The sequence below is a fragment of the Anguilla rostrata genome, chromosome 1, assembly GCF_018555375.3.
Source record: "Anguilla rostrata isolate EN2019 chromosome 1, ASM1855537v3, whole genome shotgun sequence".
NCBI classification, from domain to species: Eukaryota; Metazoa; Chordata; class Actinopteri; order Anguilliformes; family Anguillidae; genus Anguilla; species Anguilla rostrata.
Window position 1 is genome coordinate 39623060 of NC_057933.1, and position 23988 is coordinate 39647047.

A 23988-nucleotide genomic window follows, 5' to 3' on the forward strand; every position below is an offset into this window, starting at 1 on the left:
TTTATAACATCATATTGCAGGCTGTTGGAATCACATCTCTTTAAAAAAATACAGAAATAACTGCATTCATTTCAGTCAGGCAGTCACAAGTATGCCAAAATGCTTGAATGACATCAGATCGCAAAAACGTTCACTTTGCTGTCATATGCAGCAAAGTTACTGGGCAACTAGCTTTAGCTTTGTTGTGATGAAACAGACCTACGCTAGCCACTGCTAGCACCGCACCTGTGGGTTTCAGTCTGTTCTAGCCTGCCTGGAAGCATGCATATTCACAAACACATCAATTAATTTTCACTTTTATTTATTTATTTATTGCAGAAAAGTCACATGCATCTCCCACCGCATAGCTCAATTGGAGTCCTCTTCCCCCTTCATCAGATCAGGGAAGTAGCCAAGAAGACCTCCAAAAGACCTACACATTCATAAATTGAAACATAAGTCAAATGAAAATAAGGGGCATAAAATCCACGCCATTAGGTCCAGGACACATGCTTCTTTGTATGTTTGTGTGTTTTCACACCATACGATTTGCAGTTTAGCTGGGTGATAGTTATTAAACAAAAATATTTTTGTTCTTGTGATATGCCACAGGTGAGCACAAACTTGACTGGGACACAAATAACCTACTACAGCCTACAAAGGTCTTTGGTGTGCTTATGAATAAACTCCTCAAAAAAAGTTTGGAAATTTGTGTTTGGTCGATCATATCTCTGGTGTCACTGTATTATTAGCATGTATGTTATATCATTGGAAAGACTGTTCATTTCCCTTTACAATGATGTCCCATTTGTAAGGATCATGCATTTGTTCGATGAGCAGTTGATTATGTGGGTGGGGTCCCAAATGAAATGTGCCAAATTTCCCTGCCAATGTCAAACAGTGTATTCTCCTGTTGGTATTGACTCTATTGTTTTGAGTTGTTTGGGGGATTGGATGATTGCACTCTATCAGTAACAAGGAACAAACAAGACATATTGGTAATTTTCCGCTTTATTCATTGAACAAACAGTCAAGAGCCTCAGTAGCGGGTGGAAGAACCATACGCAGCCACAACAGCCTGGCACCTCCTCCTCATGCTGGTCACCAGTCTGGTCACGCATTGCTGTGGGATGGCATTCCATTCCTCAACCAGGATTTGTCGCAGGTCAGCCAACGTTTATTAAACTGGACTCAGAGAAGAGTTGCACTTGATCACAAAATGGGGAAAACAAAAAAATGTTAACCTACTCATAAATCTCTACAAAGCAGAATTTAGACTGATTTATCCTAATCATTAGCAAGCTGCATTGACACTGTGCCTTTTAGGCATAGCTTCCTTCCATTACCAGAGGATAACAAATGACACAAAACAACCTCACTCATATCTAGATTCAAGATTTTATTGCCATATAACTAGTAGGTGTACAATGGAATGCTTGCTCTCCACTTACTGTACTCCCACAGTATAAGCATAAATACAAAATTTAAATTAAGCATTATTATAAAACATTAAAAATACAACATACAATATACCATGTATACTTATACAAAATATATAAAATACAGAAATAACAAATACAAAAAAATAAAAGGCAATTAACAAAAAGTAGTAAGTAGGGTATCTAAATTAAATTTGAAGACAGCATGATGAGTTGAGTCGAACTGAGATCTGTGAAATTGCTAATTTAACGAAATATTTAAACCATTCTGTGATTGGCTGACGTAATAACCAATCAGATGGCGTGTTGTTCGCAGGTGAAAGAGTGGGGGAAATTGACAAGCAGCGGAAGAAAGAAATACCAGTCACGGCCACTCAAAAGTACAGAGATTTCTATTTTGTAATTAAAAATGAGTTCAATTGGAACCGGGGTAAGTGAATACGATTTGTAATGAACTGTGTTTTGTGAAGTAATTACCAGTGGATGTGTTCAACTAGAAAAGCACACCTTGTTGTACAGCTAGCTAACTAGCTAGCTCTACTAAGTGCAGTGTTTCCTTGGGCTCCGGCCTGACTAGCTAGCTGCTGTTCGAGGTAGGATAATTAGCTAAACACCTACAGTTAAAACTGAATGAAATAACCTATATTGTCGTTGTTACGTGTCTGGTGTCACCCATACGAGCAACGTTTACGAACGCTACAAATTTAGAATTAATTGGACATCTGACTTTCATGAAAACCACACATGCGTGCTGAGTCACTTGTATGTTCTCACAGGGTATCTTAAGCGAAAACAAGGTATAGCTTTATTTGTACTTTATTTATCACAGTACATTTGCCATGGCAGTGTGTTAAAAGAGCACGTTTAATTGTACACTCCATAATGTGGAAGCTACCGTCTTTTTGCCTTATCTTTCCTTTATTAATATTACTCTTTTTACTTTCAGTTTTCATTATGGCCAGTGTTGTACTATTGTTGTTCTATTTTCAGTGTTGTAGCTACCTACTTTTGTACTGCTTTGATCAGAGCTTTTGTGCTAATTTAGGAATATACTGCGTACACGCTTTACAAGTGCCAAAAGTGGATACTTGTTTTGTTGCAGACCGTAACGAAATCATACGAAAAAATTACTGGATTATTGCCTGAGCATACGCTGTACTGCCGTATTGCATACTCCGATCTCTGCACCATAGCCTACAGCAAAAACTGTTCCACGCTGACCGGCCTTCCCTGCCAAGCCGTCCTGTAACGCAATATGCTACAGTTGCTTATTGTTTACGTTACATAGTTAGTAATATGTTAGCTATAGCCGGAACCTCACAATTGTACCGCGCCTACAAATGATACCCGTTGTTGAATACTTACTGCACGCATGCCTTGTCTACCTTTAGCCATAACGTCAACATGCATGCTTATTTTTATCTGTTATACTGGATCTCGTGGTAACCCTACCATATCTCCCGCATTGTCTACTCTACAAATGCATTTGTTAATACATGGCTTCATAACATAGTTTATTCATGAAATAATGAAATAAACTAATCGACTGAAAATCCAGCGCTTAGTAGCTGGGTAACTGCAAGTTAGCTTGTGGTTAATTAAGCTTAGTCTCCAGAAAGTAATTGAATTAAATTAGTCAGCTATGCAAAAGCAGCTAAGTTATAACAAAATCTTGTGGTTCTTTTTCAGTAACAAGATCTTTTGAGTCTACTTGCTCGAGATTTCAAGCTGATTTAGCTAATCCTTACAGTTTGCAAACTCTACAGGAAAGTGTCTCTTTAAAAAAGTGTCACCCCCAGTTTTTACACTGAGGTTGTACCCTTGACAGACACCCCCAGGGCCAATTGAAAGCATACACCAAAAGTGACATAATATTAAAAAACCAAGCGTATCAAAAAATGTATCCATTTAAATCATTTGGGGGCATATAGAATCCAGTGCATGGTCATGTTGCAGTTTGTGAATGCACAGTGTGGATGACACTTTTTGCACTGCAGCATTCTTCCTTGATTGGGCTTAATACTCAAGGCTGTAACAGTAATACAAAAACATTAAATGGGTTTAGTTTTCTTTTGTAATACTAGCAGCTCTAACCATAACAACGTCATCCCCGTTCTCTTTTATCTCTAGTATGATTTGTCGGCCTCCACCTTCTCCCCTGATGGGCGAGTGTTCCAAGTTGAATATGCAATGAAAGCAGTAGAAAACAGCAGGTAAGATCCTACTTGGCATGGCTCCTGTCCTGAGCTCGAACGGAACAAGACACAAGGGCAGACACACTCATTGGAGTATTCTTCCATTTGTTTTCTTCAAATGCGCCATACCAGGGCTGCCCAACCCCGTTCCTGGAGATCTACCATCCTGTGGGTTTTCCTGTTACCCTTAGAAAGCACACCTCAGCTAGAGACCTCATTGAGCTGCTAATTAATGGAATCGGGTGTGCCAAATTAGGTAGATCTCCCGGAACAGGGTTGGGCAGCCCCTCAGTGTTAAGTGAGAACAATGCAATGGGTTTGATACAAAGATATTACGATAGGAAGATTGTCTTCAGGTCTAAACATTTGGTAGCTGACCAGTGGCCTTTGGGTTTATTCTTATGTCTATTTGCATTTGAGAACAATGCAGGGAACCTTTGGGTGCAGTAGGATGATGACACCCTGTTTAGAGGCTTTACAGTATATGAAATGCCACCAATTGTTACCTATAGTTGGATTGCAAATGAGACGTGAGGCATGAGTTTCGCTACGTGTTTTTATTCAGTATCTGGTTTTGTAGTGTCCTTTTACGAACTTAAGTTCCTTCAGCAGTACAGAAAAAACACTCTTGGTGCTTCTTGGAACTTCAGTTTTGTCAAAAGACACCTCAAAACCAGGTACTCAGTACATGTTGCCAATTGGGAAGCAAGCTAAGTAAATGTAGTACAATGATGTATGAAGTGCTCCAGAGAACAATTGAGGCTTCTTCATCCTGTATGTATGACACTCATTAATGGAAAACTGAAGTTTTAGGCTAGTTACTAGAGTGGCATGTCTGTGTACAAAGTCAGAATGTGTCATTCTAATACCATTCTAATAATGTGGCTTTGCAATATGTAGCTTTGCCTTGATTAATTAAAATTTTGAATTGATTAAACAGGGGAAAATGATTAAATCCCTCATTGCATTTGCTATGTGGATTCCACTTAGTTTGACATTTGGCAGAAGAATCATTTGGCAGTGATGAATTTTGCTTCCTATTCCTAGAAACCTAATCAGAGCTTCAGTAAATATGTCTGTTCCTTCTGCACCAGCAATAATTGTCGGTAAAGTCAGACTAGCAGAATTTCAGAAGTCAACTGCAGTGTATCTGACTTATTAGCATATTGTGATTATGAAGTAATCACATCTTAAATTGAAAGGTAAAGTCAAGTGAACTATTTACATAATGATCAGGAAGTACACCGACATAACACATTAATGATAATCGTAATGTTGATACAGGATGAATGTACGGTCTTTTTACTTTGGTATCTACTCTAGTTTTTTAATTGTCATGATCAATTCATACTATAACAGAGCTGACTCCCCATTCCCCAACTTAAGGAAACTTCATTGCTTAAGTTTCACTTTACGCTATTTAAAAGGCTGCCTTTTTTCAGAGATTGGTTCCACTTACTTTATTACTTGATGCGCCCAGATTGATGGTGTCCGGTGTTTTTGGCACACAGTACGGCAATTGGGATCCGGTGCAAGGATGGCGTGGTGTTTGGAGTGGAGAAGCTGGTGCTCTCCAAGCTGTACGAGCAGGGCTCCAACAAGCGCATCTTCAACATCGACCGCCACGTCGGAATGGCAAGTTCCCTTCATCAGCGGATAGAAGCCTGAGGGATGGGCCTTCACATACATACATGTAGTTAAGCACAGGGTAGATCTGATCTTACATGGCCATGGATAGGAGGCTTAACGGATGTGCTGTTGCCCTGGAATTAGGTGTAGTTTCTGAAAGGCAAGAACGTTTTTCCTTGCAAATGGTAAATGGACTGCATTTATATAGCGCTTTTATCCAAAGCGCTTTACAGTTGATGCCTCTCATCCACCAGAGCAGTTAGGGGTTAGGTGTCTTGCTCAGGGACACTTCGACACACACCCAGTGCGGGGATCGAACCAGCAACCCTCCGACTGCTGGACAACCGCTCTTACCTCCTGAGCTATGTCGCCCCATGTTGCAATTTTAATTACACAAGGTGGCACCTTTGTTTGTTTTCTGAAAAAAATTTTTTTCCTTCAAAACATCATCTTGGGAGTTTGTAACAGTGAGTTCCCAAAAGGGTGAATACTTAAGTTATTGTATTAGGTTTGATGTGTCTGTTCTTTGAGGTCAGCGCATCTGAAGATCATACGTATTATGCATCGTCTGCATTCAGAGCTACTGATTGAAAAATGTAACATCTCTGAGGGTGGGTCTTAAAAGAAACAGGGAAGTCATTTGAAATAATTCAGCTGCCACTACAGTTTCGGCTAAGCACAAAGAGGTATGGTTTTACAGTGCATAGGAAAGGAAAACTATATTTACAAAAAAGATTTTTTTTAAAAAGGGTCACCAATTTGATGTAATGTTAAACTATACTTATTAAGGCATGTTAATATAAGAACTGCTAAAAACAGCAATTAAATTTGATGTACACAAACCTTAATCAAGGGGAGAACACATCAGTGTATTTAATGATTCTGGTCTGAACATGTTTTAATGGTGAAGGCATTTTAATTTTACCTCAGAAAAGCATGGGGATAACCCATTTTAAAGAGAACTATGAAATTTTTTACCATGTTGCATTCACACAGTACTCTTTAACCTTTCTTGACGTCTGTTATTTGAACATTTGAATTTGGGGCATAAATATGTAATATCGAAGGAATTGAACTGTGCCTCACTCTGTGAGCAACGGCCAAATGACCTCTGACCCCCCGTCCTCCAGTCTGTGGCTGGGCTCCTGGCTGACGCACGGTCCCTCGCTGAAGTAGCCAGAGAGGAGGCCTCTAACTTCCGGTCCAACTACGGTCATGACATCCCACTCAAGGTACTTCAACTCCTGTTCTGTGCCAACCTTTCTGGTTCTTAACCGTAGATCAGACATCTGCTTTTGGCATCACAAGGGTACCGTTAACCGAGCCACATAGCCCGAATCCCAATGAACACATGTATACCAGACACTAGCCAGACATCTGTGTTTTTGCATTCGTTTTTGGACAGAAGTTTTCCGTAACGATTACCGTCAGGTTTAAGGACATTAAGGTTTACAACACCTGGTTGTGTTGGTGTTTATTACCACTTTTGGCCCACTCAATTCTGAAGTATTTTAATTCATCCCCAATAATGGTAGTACATTTCTGTGGAGTGAGCATTGCTTGTAATGATACTTATTTTTAAACTTAGCGTTGGTTTGTATTGTGTTCAGCCGTGGACAGCACTGAACACGGTCTGTATAAGTATAGAAACCAGATTGATGGACTCCAAACACAAGTGGCAGTTCCCAGCCCCTGTGTAGAAGGATTTTCTCAGTAATAAACGGAATGTTCCAAATGAGAGGCTTGGGGGTTTGGTGTTGAACAAGCTGGTCACAGCGTGATTGTTGTTCTTAATCGTTTTCTTGACAGCACCTTGCAGACAGAGTGGCCATGTACGTCCATGCCTACACGTTATACAGCGCAGTGCGGCCTTTTGGGTGCAGGTAAGACTTTGCCGCATACCTCCCCTCTCCTCTCCTCTCCTCTCCTCCCCCCTCCCCCCCCCACCCTCCGCCTCCGCCATGCAAACACACATACACGCAGATCCATTTGACCTGCTGAACACACTGATAGCCCTGTATCTCAGGCACTGAACACATTCACTCACACACAGACTCGTATACCCTGCTGAATACATTTGTACACTCAGACCCGTATCACCTGCTGAGCACAATGATTGACCCACAAATAAGAACTAGGGAGTATAGCAATGGGAACAATCCATTCAGCCCACCTATCTAGTCATGAACCTGCAGTCATTCGCTTTCAACATGCAAGCTGAAAGTGAAAGTTAGATGGACACAGAGGACTAGATGCTTACCTGCTTGACTCCACCCTCTGTTCCCATGGCAACTCCAGCGTGGGCCTGTCATGGATGCCTGGCCTGCTGGTGGCTATGCAGAATGTGTGGCTTCATATAGTAGATTCTAAAATTGTGACCTTCTCTCTCCTAATGTACAACTTGCAATGTTGCACATGTCCAGATATTAAATCGTAATTTACTGAAAGTGTACAATTTTATTCATTGGTGCGTGTGTCAGCCTTCTGGAGCTACCATACTTCATGTTTATGAGCACTGCATAAATGCATGTTATGTTCATTGTTACAGGTATGTTACCTCATCCCCATGACAACAGCAATGGATACTGTGGAAAAAATTTCATGCAGCTTTCAAAGCATGCAGGTCCCCCAGTCTGATGTGTGATCATCTTTCCTCTTTCTCCTTCCTCAGCTTCATCTTGGGGTCCTACGATGAAGACGATGGCGCACAGCTGTACATGGTAGACCCTTCCGGAATTTCCTACGTGAGTCCTTCCGTTTGTTTACGGGAATCAGTGGCCGCTGTGCAAATCCGCTTAGGTTTATCTCACACGGATGTGTCTGTCTTCTCACCGAAGGCACAGATCTGCTGTGGTTTTTTCATCTTAGTTGCTGGACAGCAGTGTAGGCTGTTCCTTACTGCAGCACTCAGGGCTCGTGTGTCCTAATCCCATGTGAAACACTGGCCTCTTCACTTTAGCTGCACTTCCCTTGGTCTTGTACTCTGTGAATTTTTAAATAAATATTTTATTCCTAAAACAACACTCTGGTTATTTCAGCTATTGCCAAAGGCATGTTGTTTGAGAAATAAAATGCCACTTATCCAAATGCCATTGAATTTGTTTATCTAAGTTGAGGACAAAACACATTTGTGATTGGCCTGAATCAAGACCAATGTTGCTGTGCTTGACCACAAAAGGTTTATGGAGGGCTTCTGGGTAGCCCATCTTGTTAAGATGCTGTTCTAGTGTACGGATGGGCCCCACGGTCTGGTGTGCAGTCTGAACTGTGCCAGTGGCAGCCGTAGCTGGCAGCCCAACAGGGCAGCGCACAGTTGGCTGAAGCTTCGCCCATTCGGCTGGGATGGAAGCATCTCATGGCACACCAGCGACCCTCCTGGTCCATCTGGGGCCCACATGTTCTGAGCTGCGCATGAAGGGTCTTCCTCACACTGGTGTCTGTGAGCCCAAGCCCAGCTGGCAGACCGGCATGTGATGAGAAGCAGTAGCTGACATCACAAGCTCCGGAGGAGCGCATGCACTCTCCTGAACCAACCAGAGGGGTTGCAGTGAGTGTCTTGAGTGTGTGCATTGTCAGGCCTTCCAGATTGGGGAGAAAACATGGAAGAAGCATGGGGGGAAAAAACAATGTGTGAAATCGGAAATTTCTCTCTTAATCATCCAGCTTTAAGAATGTGGGTGAGAGGAAATGGTGGACTCTTTAGCGTTGATCACATGATGATTACATTGAGTGAATGCGTAAATACTGTGTGTCTTGCAGGGTTACTGGGGAACGGCTATCGGAAAGGCCAAACAGGCTGCAAAGACCGAGATCGAAAAGCTCCAGGTACGAACGCTATTCCGCTCTTTGTAATGATCCATTAGTAGTCAGTGAGCTCAGTGTGGGAGCCCTCCCTGCTGCACCCTGACCTTTAAACACCATCTTCCCAAAACAGATGAAGGACATGACTTGCAGGGAGCTGGTGAAAGAGGTGGCCAAAATGTGAGTCCCCCTGTTCCTTTTCTGCTGCGTACACGACCGTATCCATGGCTGCAGCAGCTTAGCTACCGCACACCAAACCCCGAGTCAAATTCTCTTCAGATGCTTTTAAGACGCCTTCAGATCTCCAGGAATTTTCAGCAGAATGTGTTACTATGAAAGATTTTTTTAAAGATTTATTTTTAGAATTGTCAGTAATCTGGAGGAATATTGGAGGTGTACAGTCCCCGTTGCATGCTCTTTGAACAACCATGAATGCAAAATCAGTTTGCATTCCTAAACGCAATTTAATTCCTAAACGCAGATGTAGCTGTCACTATAGTATAGTTTTACTCCAGGGATTTTTCCGCTGGTATTTTGGAGTTTTGTCAAAGCCATGGAAACGCAAATTTAGGTAAAGGGTCAAATGTACATTTTGTCAGTTTTTGAACTTGTGCCAAACTTGACTGTCTGAACGTGGTGTTTCTCTGTAGAATATACATTGTTCATGATGAGGTGAAGGACAAAGCCTTTGAGCTGGAGCTCAGCTGGGTTGGAGAAGGTAACCATCTAACTGTCTCTTCTGATCACAATAATCACATGTACACACATTCAATTTTATATGTAAAGGTAAATACACAAACACAAAATTTGGTTGATAAATATAATTATTTATACATCAAATAATGCTGTATGTTTGAAGAGGATATGCAGCTTTAGGACTCAATGTGAGACATGGACTAAGCCTAATGAACTCAAGAAACATCTGTGATGGTTTCAATATGAAATCACCCACCCAAAGTAGAGCCTTATGGAGTTATATTTGTGTCTTTATTATACAATCAAAAATATTTATTAAAAGCAAAAAACCTTTTGCAGAACCTTTCATAAATCTGCATGTAGCCAAATTGCCACTCCAATGTAGACTGGCCAGTAGAGACGCATCAGCTACACGTCCACATAGATCCCACCCACCAGATTGTGCTCAACTTTTGACCTGAATTTCAACTTGCAGAAACATCGACCTGAAGTTCAGCATACGAAAATTTGAAAATGCAACCAAAATTTCAACACGCAAAAGCTTTTCCTTTTGCTTTTAATAAAAATAAAATACTTCTTGATTGCTTAATGAAGACACAAATGTAACTCCATAGAACCTGGGATACTAACTCTTCGGGAATCATTCAAAACTCTGAAATGTTTGTATCTTTAAAATTCAAAATGCTCCGATTTCTCATTTTAAAAAAAATCCACCTCTTCATTGTAATAGAGAGGCAATCCAGTCTGGAGAACTCTTGACACTAGATTCAGTTCTAAGGGTACACCTGCTGACAGTGCTAACACTCTCTCGAAGAGGGCATTATTTATAGTCATCTTTTATACCCTCCCAGAGTGGCTGTGCAGTCATGAGTGTCAAACCATTTACAAACAACTCGTTAGGTGGGGAAAAAAAACTTTGTATTATTTGTGGCGAGCCGCACTTTTCCCTCTCCCTTTCTGATCCAGGTCTACAGGGGTGGAGAATAGGGCACAGCCTGTAATATCTCTGCATCTGACTCACATGGTTGCTCAGCCAGCCCTGATTGGATAGGAAATTACAAGCAAGTTTAAATGGAAGAGAATAATAGTATAGCCTCTAATATGTAATAGTATGGATAAAAGCATGTTAAATCTTCAAATGGCCACTTGCATTGTGCAAATAGTTGATGATCGTCAAGAAAACTATATTTTTCTGTCATGTTGCATTCCGTATCTACCGTAAAACCCAAGTCAACATGGCCCACAACTGTTTTTGTAAACCAACTGAAAACGTTTGATTTAATGGCTATTTTTAAAGATTCATAAAGGAATATATTGCTCTTTTAGTTGATGAAGCACTCCGATTAATCTCATATTTAATGTTCGTTGTTACAGCCCTATATGCAGTGCATACATACATGTTTGTGCTTGTGTGTGTGTGTGTTTTTATAATCATTTAAATACATGGCTAATTAGCTAGCCACCTTGCTGGTTCCTGGCCGCTGCCATTGTTGTTGTTGTGCACCTCGTATGCATAATGAGTGTATCCCAGTTTCTCCCCGTGTTCATCACAGTACCTCTGTAAACATCATAAATACCCTTCATCACACACAAAACCTGTCTGGACCCATCGAAAACACACTAAAACTGAAATAATGTTTTTTAAAAAAGACTTTCCCACTTCAACAGAGCATTAGTATCCCAGAAATTGCTACAGCAAATTAAATCAGTTTAAGCTGAAAATGTTTGAAATGATCGTTTACACGGTAAATTATAAAGTAAAAGATGTTGTCGGAAGTATAGTAGGCGAATTCTAAATCAGATGCACAGATTGCATTGCATAGCTAATCCTTAACCTCAAATAGCTACGTGTTTGAATACAAGGGAAATCAGTATAAATATTTAACACCGGATACTTGCACGTGCTAAATACAAGGTGTGCAAACCTACTGTGATATTTATTCATCTCAGGGGTCCAGGGTAGATGTGCATGCAGTGCTCTCAAATGTTCTGCTATTTAAAATGCCTTTTGTTATAAAATGGAATTCATATTGGCATAGAAACATGTTTATTACTGTCCAAAGCCCACCAGCTGAGACCATTCACCTGTGGTGGCAGCACTGTATTTAAAGGTCAGCAATGAAACCAGAATTAGTTTACGGGCAAAACAAAAAAACAAGGTCGATATCGATTACAAGACAAAAGAGCCTCAAGCTCGCTGCATGCAGGAATGTGTTGAAATCCGCCACCCTCAAATAATAGATGACTCTGGTCCTGCTGTTGGCCTTGAGTTGGTACTAAATAAACATTTTTTTCCCCTTTCAGTGACAAAAGGCAGGCATGAACTGGTACCCAAAGACATCAAGGAGGAGGCAGAGAAATACGCTAAAGTAAGCCTGAGCGCCCTCTGAACCAGAATGCTTTCTGTTCTGTTCCCGGATGCCCCCTCACACCGTGTTTGTCCTGACAGGATTCTCTGGAAGAAGAGGATGATTCCGATGAGGACAACATGTAACTCGCTCTCTACTTCCACCCCCCAGCGCCCGTGACGTTCCCACAACACTGTATGCCGTATATTTTAATAAAACACACCCACATCCAAGGTTGTCAGAAAACATTCTTTTTGTATGTTTTGTAGTTTACAGGCTGTTTTGGTCATCCGCTTTTCTCTTGAGGATGGTGGCTTAAAGACTTTGCCTCAAATAAAGTAATTATAAAAACATGCTGTCTTACTGAATTGTTGAATAATATGACAAATGTCTGCAGACAGTATTATATGACTTATCTGACAGTACATTTTCCAGTTGACCTTACAAATGAACAACAAATCACACAACACTATATAGTCTGATACAGTCAAGCGTTTCATCTTTGAAACTCTATAAATGGCCCAATGCCTTGTCAAAGGATATCGGTTATGTGGTGTCAAAAGCAGGTGTCGTTGGCACAATCCGTTTAAAAGAATCCAGGTCTCTGGAACCATAAGGTCTCCAGGTCTCTTGATTGCCTTTGGAGTCTGTTATTGGCATTTGGAAACATGCGGACCAGAGTTGTGCCAATGGAAGTTAAGGAAGCCATTGTGAGGCTGAGAGACAAGAAAAAGCAACATACCAAGGCCAAACCATAGGGTTTACCGAAACCAGCTGTTTGGAATAGCATTAAGAAGAACGCACTGGTGAGCTCAGTAATCACAGGATGGTAGACCAAGGAAGACCTCTACAGTTGATGACCGAAGAATTCTCACCATAATGAAGAAAAACACCCAAACACCTGTCCAACAGGTCAGAAACACTCTGCAGGAGGCAGGTGTGGATGTGTCAGTGACTACTGACTTCACAAACAGAACTATAAAGGCTACAATGCAAGATACAAACCACCATTTAACTGAAAAAAACAGGATGGCCAGGTTACAGTTTGCTAAGAGGTACCTTAAAGAGCCTGTGGACTTCTGGAAGAATTCTTGTGGACAGATGAAACCAAGATTCATTTGTATCGGAGTGATGGCAGGAGCAAAGTGTGGAGACCAAAAGGAAAAGGAAACTAGCCCCCAATACAAGCAGAAGCTGAATATGGCTGCTGTGCAGACCATGCAGAGTGTCAAAGGAAGATACTCAGTGCCTGGTGATGTCTATGAGTCACATTCCGTGCTTGCAAAGAATGTGACAAAATGCTAAACATACCTACTTACATTAACATATCCCAAACATTATGGTGTTGTGGAGTGGTGGGGCAGGGGTGTAAGTATAAAAAATGCTGTAATTTCTACACAGTGAAACTAAAACCTTTCATAACAGCTGAGAATCTGCAATTGTTAAAAAACGAATTGTTCCAATTCAATTGTTCAAATGCAAATACAACAATGAAACTGGCTTTAGAGCTGTTTGATACTATTTTACTATGAGTTGAAATATTCTATTGCCCTCATCCATATATTTTCAAATAATCTAAATACTTATTTTCAAGCTTAACTTGTTCCATCATGAAATGTTTTCATGCATTTAAAGATGGTGCTTTTGGGTTTTTCCAAATGGATAGAATTATATTTAATCCAGAAAAATATGTTAAAGAAATTTACAGGGGTTTCCTAAGGTCACATATGGAAGTGTTGCCAAGCATTACAAATCTATCAAATATTAGTCATGGTTCTGTATGTTTTAACACTAACATTATTCAACATAAAGTCCAGGAGTTGTATATCTGTCTCAAAAAATATATTTGTATGTGGACATCTAAGCAAATCATACCCACATGCTAGACAACTCAGTATTATTGCATTGCCTATGAGAAACAACGAAACAAAACTCCTTCAATAGTTCCTCTCTTTTTTTGTTCTGCAGTACAGTATTTACAAAAAATGTTCTGAGAGACGCATTCAGGAATTATTTTCGAGAGCATATACAGTCCAGTAGATGGCGCCGTAACATCAAACAATTGTCAAAGATCGGTTTGAATCGTGAAGGATGTCAGATGTTAGCAAAGCTTTATTGTTTTGCTTCTGCACTTTTTTGTTTGTTTGGTGTTTTTTTTTTATTTTTTACAATCCATACATTTGTAGTGGACTGGGATGGCTAGAGAAAGCAGTCATCAACACCAGTATGATTATAATAATAATTGTTCTGGATTTAATTATTCTAGTTTCAATTCTAGTTTTTTACTGTTTTAATATAAACATACTTATTCGTGTTTATGTAATTTTACATTATAATAATTTTCTTCTCACGAAACAGCTGTGCAGTAATCTGCTATAAATAATCATATTGTTTCGACTCTATGTTTCGACATTATGCTCCTAAAACTAGAGGGTCAAAATGTATAGAATTTAGCCTGAAAGTTGGGCATCATATATATGGCATTGCTTGTTGCCAGTATGTGTAACAAATATATAATGTCTGCAAAAGCATTGTATCAGTTAACAATCCTGTTACATCAATATGTAGTGATTAAACTGTCATAATTATTGCAAAAGATTTAAGAAAATCTTACTGGCAATGTATAATAGGATAATGTGGCTTCTGGCATTGTTTTATATATAATCCATTTCTGCAGCTGGACAAGTAAGTCAGTTAAATACTAAGCCTTAAGTGTATAACAGCAGTGACTTGCCTGGGAATTGAACCTCGTCCTAAAGCCTCAGAATTGCTAGCATATTTCCCTAACCTTTGTGCTACATTGCTGCCCATTACCAATTAATTTCCCAATAGGAAGTCATTTAGAAGTAAAACTTTACCCGGTGTGACATGTACTGTAGTTCCACAGCTGAGGAAGGAGATGGTGCTTAATAACAAAACCAGGTTCTACATACACAACATGATCGAAAGTATGTGGACATCTGACATCCAAATGTCTGTCATCCAAAATTATGGGCATTAATACCGAGTTGGTCCACCCTTTGCTTCTATAACAACCTCCACTCTTCTGGCAAGGCTTCATACTAGATAGATCATTGCTGTAGGGATTTTCTTCCATTCAGCCCAACCATTAAAAACTGCCTCAGACTAAGCGGCGTCCAGATACTTTTGGTCGTATAGTGTACATAGAAGCTGGTCATGTTATTGTATTGGCTAAACACATTATGTCTGCCAATCATAAACAGGTTGCCTTATGTTCATTTGGTTATATTGGTTAATTTATTTTCATTTGGGCCCTATTTCCTCTCCGGTTTGGGAAGCCCAGTTTGCATGTGCGTGTGCTCACTGCTGCGCCCTTCTCTGGTAGTTGCAGAGAGCCTCTCACCTGAAACGCATGACCTCCATCCGCTGCTTGCTTTACACTCAGCAATGCTCCGGAAGTTACGCTCACACAGCCATGGAGTCCGAGGAGGAGGCTTCACAAGCAGCCTCCACAGGCTGACCAGAGGTCACTGCTAATGCAAATGAGACACAGACACACCGTCTGAAACCCCTCCCTCCCCGCTGGCACTGCCACCAGCTGATACGCGTATAGTATGGGTTTCCTCTCGTACACCGCTGTTTTAATTTCACTGAAGTGAAACATTAACTGGTCCTAAATAACCATTTTGAACAGCTTGTGCCTGGACTAGGGGACATGCTAATTCCCTGGCTCATTGTTGTGGTCAATGGAGGTTTTTCCATTTCTTGGAAAACAATTTTAGAATTATTTGAAGGGCCTCTGATGTCTCAATGGCCTAAGTATTAATGTAGTGCAATTAATTCTGAATTAAATGTGTATATTTTGCTTGTAACAATATTTTTTGTCTCAGCAACTGAATTGCACTTGGGCTTAAGGTCTGAAAGAGCAATCAACAGAACTTTCTGTTGATTTCATTAGAAAACAAAGGTGGACTGGTGTGTGCTTCTTCTAATCATCCCAGTCAAACACCCCAGTGACAAGCAGGCGAAGCTGCACTTACAGGTTTTGCCACAAGTATAGTGAGTATGATCTAAGCTTCAATACCCCTGTATTTTTTGTTAAAATCTGATACTAATTTGGATGAATTAGAATGAACAGACAGTGAGTTCATGTCCTCTGGGTCACAGAGGGTGCGTAAAATGCCAGTGCAGGAGTAGTCTTGTCCAAGTGTATTACACTGCAAGGACTCGAACCTTGTACTGCAGGAGCAGCAGAGCCAGACACCAGCGTAGGACCACACAAGACCCTGTCAATGCACTGCACATCAAACATTTTCACACACCTCCTTAAATGGCATATTTCTTGTAAATGCCCTGGATAATGTTTTTGCAGCCTGGCAAATATTATGTATGCATGCCTGTTAGTTTAAGAATAAATTTATAATTGTTGTAGTAAATAAGAGGCATCTTTCATACAATGATCTATCTGTGCTCTTTAATGTGTAAAAGACCCAACACCAGTGTAATCCTGTTTCTCTGTAGTGTTTTCTCAGTATTGGAAACTGTAGTCAGAATGACAGAGGAAACCTCATTGCATTTGGTACTGTAACCCTATTCTGCTTCATCTCATTGGCAGATGACAACAAGGAGGACATTTCTATGGCCTTTAACCACATTTATTGTTAGTTAACACAGAAACCAACAGAAATAATGGATTTTGAAATAAATGTTTTTCAGTTTGCCCAAAGATTTCTCTGTTGCCATTCAATTGCCATGAGCTTATTTTTTAAAGGTGACAAAGACAACATTCCAGTCCCAGGACTAGCCCTGGCACATTAATGGAAACTAAACAGACTTTTCTACTTTCAACCCCCATGCTTCCTGATAAGAATTTTCCATTTTAAAGTACATAGTCCGACATCTTGCCAGTTTTGATAGAGAATCTTTAGCCCCTGTGCAGGATTTGTATAAATGGCAGTTTACACTACATTTTCACATTTTCAGTCAAACCAAAGTTAACTTCCATTGGTACATGTACGTATACGTATTCAAAGCAGAGACTTAAAGATTCTCTCTCAGTACTGGCAAGACATGAGACTCCACGTACTTTAAATGAAATAGTCTCTGTCATTGTTAAATGAGCATTCCTCCCTTGAACTGTCCCCCTGTTCAACACCCACACCAGAACTGTTAACTAGAACATGCAGGAATGCAGAACCTGTCATAAGCAGTCCAAAGCAGGGCTCCCCAACCCTCTTCCTGGAGATCTGCCTTCCTGTAGGTTTTCATTTCACCCCTAATTTGGCACACCCGAGTCTAATAAGCAGCTAAATGAGGTCTCTAGCTGTTGAATGAAGTGTGCTTCCTTAGGCCAGGAGTAAAATCCTAAAGTAAGGTAGATCTACAGGATCAGGGCCGGGGAGCCCTGGGCCATGTCCAAGTGAACTTGCCGACATTGAGTATACAAGTTGTATACAATAGTATGCGAGTGTGCCGATTCAGACATTGCCCTGGTCTAACGCAAATAAATCACGACACTACATTACAATAAAAAACTGTTGTCATCATTCCTGGCCCTGGAGAGCCACGGGGTCTGCTGGTTTCTGTTGTCACTTGGCACTTAGTTGATCAATTAAAGCAGTCAATTACACAGTTAACTTGGGTTTGAATTGGCTGCTGATATTATGGTGAAAACAAAAAGCTGCAGAACCTGCAGCTCTCCAGGACCAGGAATAAAGATCACTGGTAAAAACCCATGCAGGCTGAACGTCATCATCCTTCAGTAACTTCACTAAAAACTGGCCAATATGCTCCTTTGGCAAAAACAAAACAGTTACATTGACTTGGATAATGACACACAGTATACCCATGTGTTCTAGTGCATTTCACTAAAAACGCTGGAGGTGGATCAGATTAAAAAGGCTGCAATGTGAAAAATGGTGGTCCTGCAGGCAGATTTTAGCAAGTATTTGATTTTAATGTTAATGGTCCTTTCTCCTCCTGTTTTTGTAAGCATCTACTGAGACATAGATGCCTGTCTTCATTTAGCTTTAGCTTAACCACAGACTTGGGTCAGATTCACTCACAGAGTGGCAGCACGCTGCTGTTACCTCAGATGTGAGGCTTCCATCAGTCCTTTGTTGCTCAGTCCAACTGAAAAATACAACAGCAGAAAGACACACTCAACATAACTCAAAACGTATGTTTAAAGTGCCGAAAGCAACTGCACATAATAAATTCATTTAACCAAATATACTCCATACCACTGCATAATCACCATCCATACTACATAGAAAACATACCCTTACCAAATGCTTTATACTTTGGGTAAGGCAGTAACAATCTTTATCACAGTGCTCAGCAAAAGTTTAAAAAAAAAATACAACTAATGCCGTCTGTTTCTGACTGACAAAAGGCACAACTTTTTTTATGCCCTGGTTTATTGACTCCCCAAATTGAGAGGTGCAAAACTGAGGCCAAAAAACATCTGTATACTTCTGCGGTTTGGAAGGCCGTGCACAGGTACATGTCCGGTCAAACGCGCATGTCCAGCTGACACGCTTCTTTCCACTCTGCCCTGGTTCAGTCTCGCTCTGCAGTCCCCTCACCAGCTGTTCCAGGTGACAGTTTGACCAGAGGAGCTAGTGTGGACCGAAACCCCCCCTCCCTGCACAGTCTCATACAGATTATGTGCCACCCCTTCAGGCTCCTGGTCACTCTCGCCACTAGCACAATGATGGTGGCCACAAAGTCAGGATTTGATTTGGACTGCGGGGCACACCACATTATAATTTTTTAGTTATGATGAGCACTCGTGATGCTTAATAAATGCAAAACTATGTGAGTACAAAAGGCTCTAATGTCCTCTCATTAACCATCCTTGTCAAGTCAAATTGACTAGTCTGGACGAACGCATGTACTTTCTGGGGCAAAAGGGAGGAGCCTCTGCCGCTGGGAGCCAGCGGCAGCTTCCCTCTTGGTTAATCAAACTGTCTGTCTCAGTGTGCCGGTTCTCCCTCCCCCTCCTTGACACTCCCTCTGTTCCGTGTGTGCTGCAATCTAAGTCCCGACTAAAACACGCCAGCGAAACGGACAAAGCTATCGAGCTAACCCAAATTATCTGCTAAAAACAGAATTATGGACAAATTCGAAGAAGATTTTAATTCTGTTATATCACAGACTTGCCAAATACATTGTGTGACGTCGTTGAAGGACCTTCAGCACGTATGTTTGGATTCGCTGTTATTGAACAAAGATGCTTGCTTGCCTACAGGATTTGGCAAAAGTTTTAATTTTAATTTTTCAAGCGTGGTCTACGGTATGCAGTCTGCTATCAAATAAATACCCAGAAAAATGGCCAGAAGAAGCAATGGTTTTGATTGTTTGCCCGTTACAATCAATACAATCATTTTCCCCAAATAGTGGCGAACTGAGCAGGTCTGTGGAAAAGTTTGCCTCCGGTAATGTTTTCCGGTGCACGTTTCAGACCACGTCTGGCCAAAACACTCTGATTGGTTGGGAAAATACAACTATCCTGGCAAGGTTGCGTCCTTCGTTTATGCCTAGAATGTCAAGGCATCGGCCAGGCTCTGTTGAACGAAGTGATTAAAGATTGTTATTAAAGATTGTGAACTGCAAATGGCACTCAGACCAGCCGATATAACAGGTGTACTTGCATTCACAGTCAATGTTCAACAGTACTGGCAGCTCTTAACAGCAGCTAGTCAGTCACAAGATCACAGTTAGTCTCACCACAGTGATCACAGAGAGCATATCAATCAGAAGTGAGCTAACTTGCAGTGCCAGAACAGACATACCACTTCAGACCTCTGGCTACACAAATCATATCACATATCAAAATGAAACATCATCATTTCCATCATTTATAAATTATAATTAATCTTCATCTCGTTCCTTAATGAACACTAATACAAGAAAAAACAATCTTTAAAAATGTATTATGTCCCCCCTATTTTAATCCAAAATAACTTTTGTGATGGTGCTCCAGAAAATCACCTGCGGTTTTGTATTGTGTGGAGTTTTAAACATCCATATAGGTAGCCACAGCTTATGTTTGTCCAGGGACATGCAGTTCAGTGAATATTAGGCCTACCTCATGTGCCTAGCCCCTATTTGTCTGTCAGCTTCCTTTCTGAAAACTGTATGCTTAGGCTGCATTTAAAACAAGGTGAAAGGGCAACAAAGTCAGGAAAGCTTTGAACATATGGTCAGTGTTATGCTGACTGTAAACATATGCATAACATACAATGTGCTTGCATGTATCTACTTGTGACCCTGACATCCACTCTAACACTACATCCCTGACACCTGGATAAGAAAGCCTGTATTCCGGTTGCAATGCAGGATTTCGTTATTGGGTGGAGCACTGCCATTGCACCCATGAGCATGACACTTAACCTGACTTACTGAATTAAATCCACCAAAGCATAAACAGACAATACATTCAGCAAACCGTGCCAGCATCCCTGGATGGATGTGCCTGCCATGCGACAGCATAATCGCACTGCGCCCAGTCCACTGGTCAGCCACTGTCAGCCATCTACAAAACATAAAAGGACAGCGTGGCAGAGAAGTCACACACCAGGGCCTGCATTCATAAAGCCAGCTTGGAAAAGGAGCACCGAATTAGGATCGGATTTGCCAGGTTGATATCCTAACCTATCCATTTTCCCATGAAAGACTAAACTGATCCAGGATCAGCACTCCTATGCAGAGAAGCTTTATGAATATGGGCTCTGGGCTTGTAATCCTAAAGTCACAAGCATTTATATTTTAGGACCCATGATCCCATAACCACAACAAGACTGGTACTCCACAAACTGTGACCAAGTAGTACTGTGTGCGACGATGCTTGCCTCAGGGTACAGAAAAGGCAGGTATGGAGTCAGCTCCTTTGTGGGAAGTGCTGAATTAGCACACACATGTCAAATTAATTATTAAAAAGGAACAGGCATTTGCACTCCAAAATAAGATAAATAAAATCCCAAAAAAAGCAGAGTAAAACATGCTAAATTTCACAGGACAATACAAAGTGCAGGTGCCAAAAGTGGACATGTAAAACCTTGAAATGTGTTATTTTTATTTTGGAGTGCAAGTACCTTTTGTTTTTTCTTAATTGTAGCAAGAACCATTCAGAGTGAGGGACTAGAGACAGCTTACTATGCCTTACTTTCATGTAGCTAGAATGAACATTCTAACTCTTACAAACAACAACAGAACATGTGGTAAAACTGATAAAATCCCACCCTCGCTAAAAGACATTGAATTTATTAACTTAAAAATCATTCAGCCTCTTTCCCCAGTGGAAACGGCCCTCCATTTCACTCATTGCTGATGCAGGTCCATTAATGCCAGGATGTAGAATGGGTCAGTACTGTGACCTGTGACAAATAACGCAAAGGTACCTCATTACTGGTTTGACATATTTTGAAGTCAGTGTACTTTCAGTTTTGAATGGACGTGGTTACACCTGGAGCAAATCAGGCTAACAGGTTTTCCTCTGGCTGGAGAATATTTATGAATCTGAATGCAGTCAGCATTCCAATCATTGCCCAGCATAATATAGCTAACTGGTGCCAGAATTTAAAACAAGAGAAAGTAGATATGACACAAAAGGTCTTAGCTGGTCAAATGCAAAACAATCCTTATTAGGCCAATTAACTAATTATTTCAGTACATTTAAATAAATAATTTCCCTGGGGATGATTTCCCCTTAAAGCCAACCTTGGTTCCTCTGACATCACCAAAGAACTGTGAGGAAATGGGATTAAAGCAGCCGAAAATCAACAACTTTTCATATTATAACATTCAGTATTATAATTTATAACAAATAATTATTTATACACAATTCTGTCTCGAAGTTCTATGGGCAATTCCTTTGACTTCATGGCTTTGTTTTTGCAGTTACAGAAAATACCGTTATTTTCCCAAAGATGGTATTTCTCGATGTAATTGTGTCGCCGTGTTAATACATCTCTACGCTTGCGTGTCAGGCACTCTTCATGGTAAGAAGAAATTTTAGGACAGCGCTTCCAATATTACTTGTGTAGAAAATGCTGCGACGGGAAAAGCGAAAGATTTACTCAGGAGCCAAATCTGTTCAGAATGTAAATAAGTAAGGCATTCTTCACGGTCGGGAAAAATTATGTCAACTTTACCATCTAGCCAGTTGGCCATTACAAATGCGAGCAAACTCACTATACCATTCTAAACAAGGCAGCTGACTGTTTACTTTTTACAGGTCTCCCACCTGTTTCCGGTTACGTAAGTAGCTAGCCAGTTCTGACGTTCTAGAGAAATATAAAAGACGCCATAGCTTTTTCAAACAGCCTTCATTTGACCTTTTCAGAAAGAATGTAATTTTCAAAGCGAATTATCCGACAGTTTACACATGTGCATATTTTTAATGCCGATTCTGGATACTTCCATAAACCGTACACTGATCCGCAGATAGTGACATTAAAATAAGAAATCCCACCTTACGTGATCCGCCCTCTACTCTCTCCGCATCTTGCCCGAAATGGAAAATAATCACAGTAAAAACAAAATGGCGCAAGGGGAGACTGCCTAAGACATGCGCAGAATTGAATGGGGGGTGATTATTTTCCTTCTCTTATGCATTCGCGCATTCGCACTTTCGTACCTCGGATCGAAACCCTGGGTATTCAGTTCCGTTTCAACCGTGGAGCCAATGGCTAATAAAGGAGGGCAATTTCTGAATGTTTTCAGCCAATAACTAGGACGGAAAGCAAAACACCGGATGGAGTAAAACCAATAGTATTTCGGAGATAGAATGCCTTCGTTATACAGGCGTCTATAAAGAAATATCCAATGAAATGTTTACGTTCAGAGCGCCGCTTTCATATCCACCAATAATATCTGGAAAATTATCATATCCTATCGTATTCTGAGTTATACACAGCCAATCCGAATACTCACATTCCACCACTACTGTTGTTCCAGCCAATCGGGTTTCGAGGAACAGTGCCTCGGCTCAACAGCTTGTTATTTCGTTTATTGCTTGCAATCCTGGCAAGTGGAGAAGAGTCACAGAGGTGTATGTAAGTATGGGTTTTAATATTTCATAAATTAGGCAAACATGAACTTTAGGCACTAAAATGTCTCGATGTAGGGGTGCACTTTCACCTGATGAACTATTAGATGGGGATAAATGCATTTTCGTGTTTTTTAATGGAATGGGAAAGATGGGTGAGGAATTGAATGGCAGAGACCAGTCGGCTTGTTTTTGCGGTGAAATGCGCCTTTTGTAGATTGATAAATAAATAAATCGTCGCATTTGTTTACCTACTTAACTATGTATATTGGTCGCAGGCTTTCTTTGTGTTTTGATTTTAAATCGGGGAATGAGCTATCCTATACAAAATTTTGTTGGCGACAAGCAAGATAGGCGCTTTAAATCGCCATAGCTAGCTAGGCTAATGAAAAACTGTTTCGGCTAGTTCGCTAACGTTAGCTATATTTAGCCTATTCGTTATACTTTTTGTCCCGAGCTTGCTGGCTAGCTTACTTACATTTCTTATGAAGACCTCCACATTGCTTGCTACTATCTGGTACCTAGGTTGAAACTTTTGAGCTTTAGAAAATGTGTGGCACACCTCCTTTACTTCCAGTACATACTGTGCTGAGTAGGTTGTGTTGCTAGCTAGCTACTGACATGGTGCAGCACGTAGAGCAATGATGGCGACGTGACACAGTCAGAATTGGGGAGCAAAGCGGGAAGGAGCACTCAACTGTTCTCTCTAGGTTGTGAAACGTCTTCGTATTTAGATACGTGAGAGCACGAACTTCTTGTTTGCGATGTAAAACGGCGTTCTAAGTAGATAACGAAGGACAAACGTGAAGAAATAGAGTAGGATTAGCTACACATTTTTGTTAATCTGCGGAGAGTGGTGTCGGAGGAGGGGGGGGGAGGGAGTAGAG

The 23988-nt window shown here is 40.8% G+C and overlaps 2 protein-coding genes and 1 long non-coding RNA gene across 12 annotated transcripts in view; 2 read left to right on the plus strand and 1 right to left on the minus strand.

Moving 5' to 3' along the window:
• Positions 1 to 1691: 1691 nt before the first annotated feature.
• Positions 1692 to 12440, plus strand: psma3 (proteasome 20S subunit alpha 3). Of its 2 annotated transcripts, none has more exons than XM_064336426.1 (11): positions 1692 to 1848; positions 3549 to 3631; positions 5125 to 5251; positions 6376 to 6474; positions 7052 to 7125; positions 7914 to 7986; positions 9002 to 9067; positions 9177 to 9223; positions 9694 to 9761; positions 12044 to 12108; positions 12189 to 12440. In XM_064336426.1, exons 1-11 carry the CDS (start codon positions 1828 to 1830, stop codon positions 12231 to 12233), a joined length of 768 nt encoding a protein of 255 aa, XP_064192496.1. In that variant the 5' UTR covers positions 1692 to 1827; the 3' UTR covers positions 12234 to 12440. The 2 variants fall into 2 exon arrangements, with proteins under 2 accessions (XP_064192496.1, XP_064192485.1); XM_064336415.1 differs by having other exon boundaries at positions 5125 to 5248; positions 6373 to 6474.
• Positions 12441 to 15602: 3162 nt separating this feature from the next.
• Positions 15603 to 22621, minus strand: LOC135255357 (uncharacterized). 3 transcript variants are annotated; one of them, XR_010330157.1, is made up of 3 exons: positions 22526 to 22621; positions 20490 to 20587; positions 15603 to 18180 (listed from the first exon to the last, which is right to left on the minus strand). It is a non-coding gene; the product is annotated as an uncharacterized LOC135255357 (long non-coding RNA). The 3 variants fall into 3 exon arrangements; XR_010330160.1 differs by having other exon boundaries at positions 20490 to 21428; positions 22526 to 22613; XR_010330161.1 differs by lacking the exon at positions 22526 to 22621 and adding an exon at positions 21323 to 22519.
• Positions 22622 to 23039: 418 nt separating this feature from the next.
• The window catches only part of arid4a (AT-rich interactive domain 4A), a 49899-nt gene continuing 48950 nt past the window's right edge, over positions 23040 to 23988 (plus strand). For 4 of the 7 annotated variants that reach the window (XM_064336453.1, XM_064336461.1, XM_064336469.1 and 1 more), the window contains exon 1: positions 23224 to 23256. In XM_064336453.1, coding sequence (XP_064192523.1) covers positions 23239 to 23256 — 18 coding nt within the window. In that variant the 5' untranslated portion in view covers positions 23224 to 23238. Of the gene's footprint in view, positions 23109 to 23223; positions 23257 to 23684; positions 23812 to 23988 lie in introns of those variants that run through there. The other 3 variants (XM_064336485.1, XM_064336505.1, XM_064336496.1) reach the window with 3 other exon arrangements.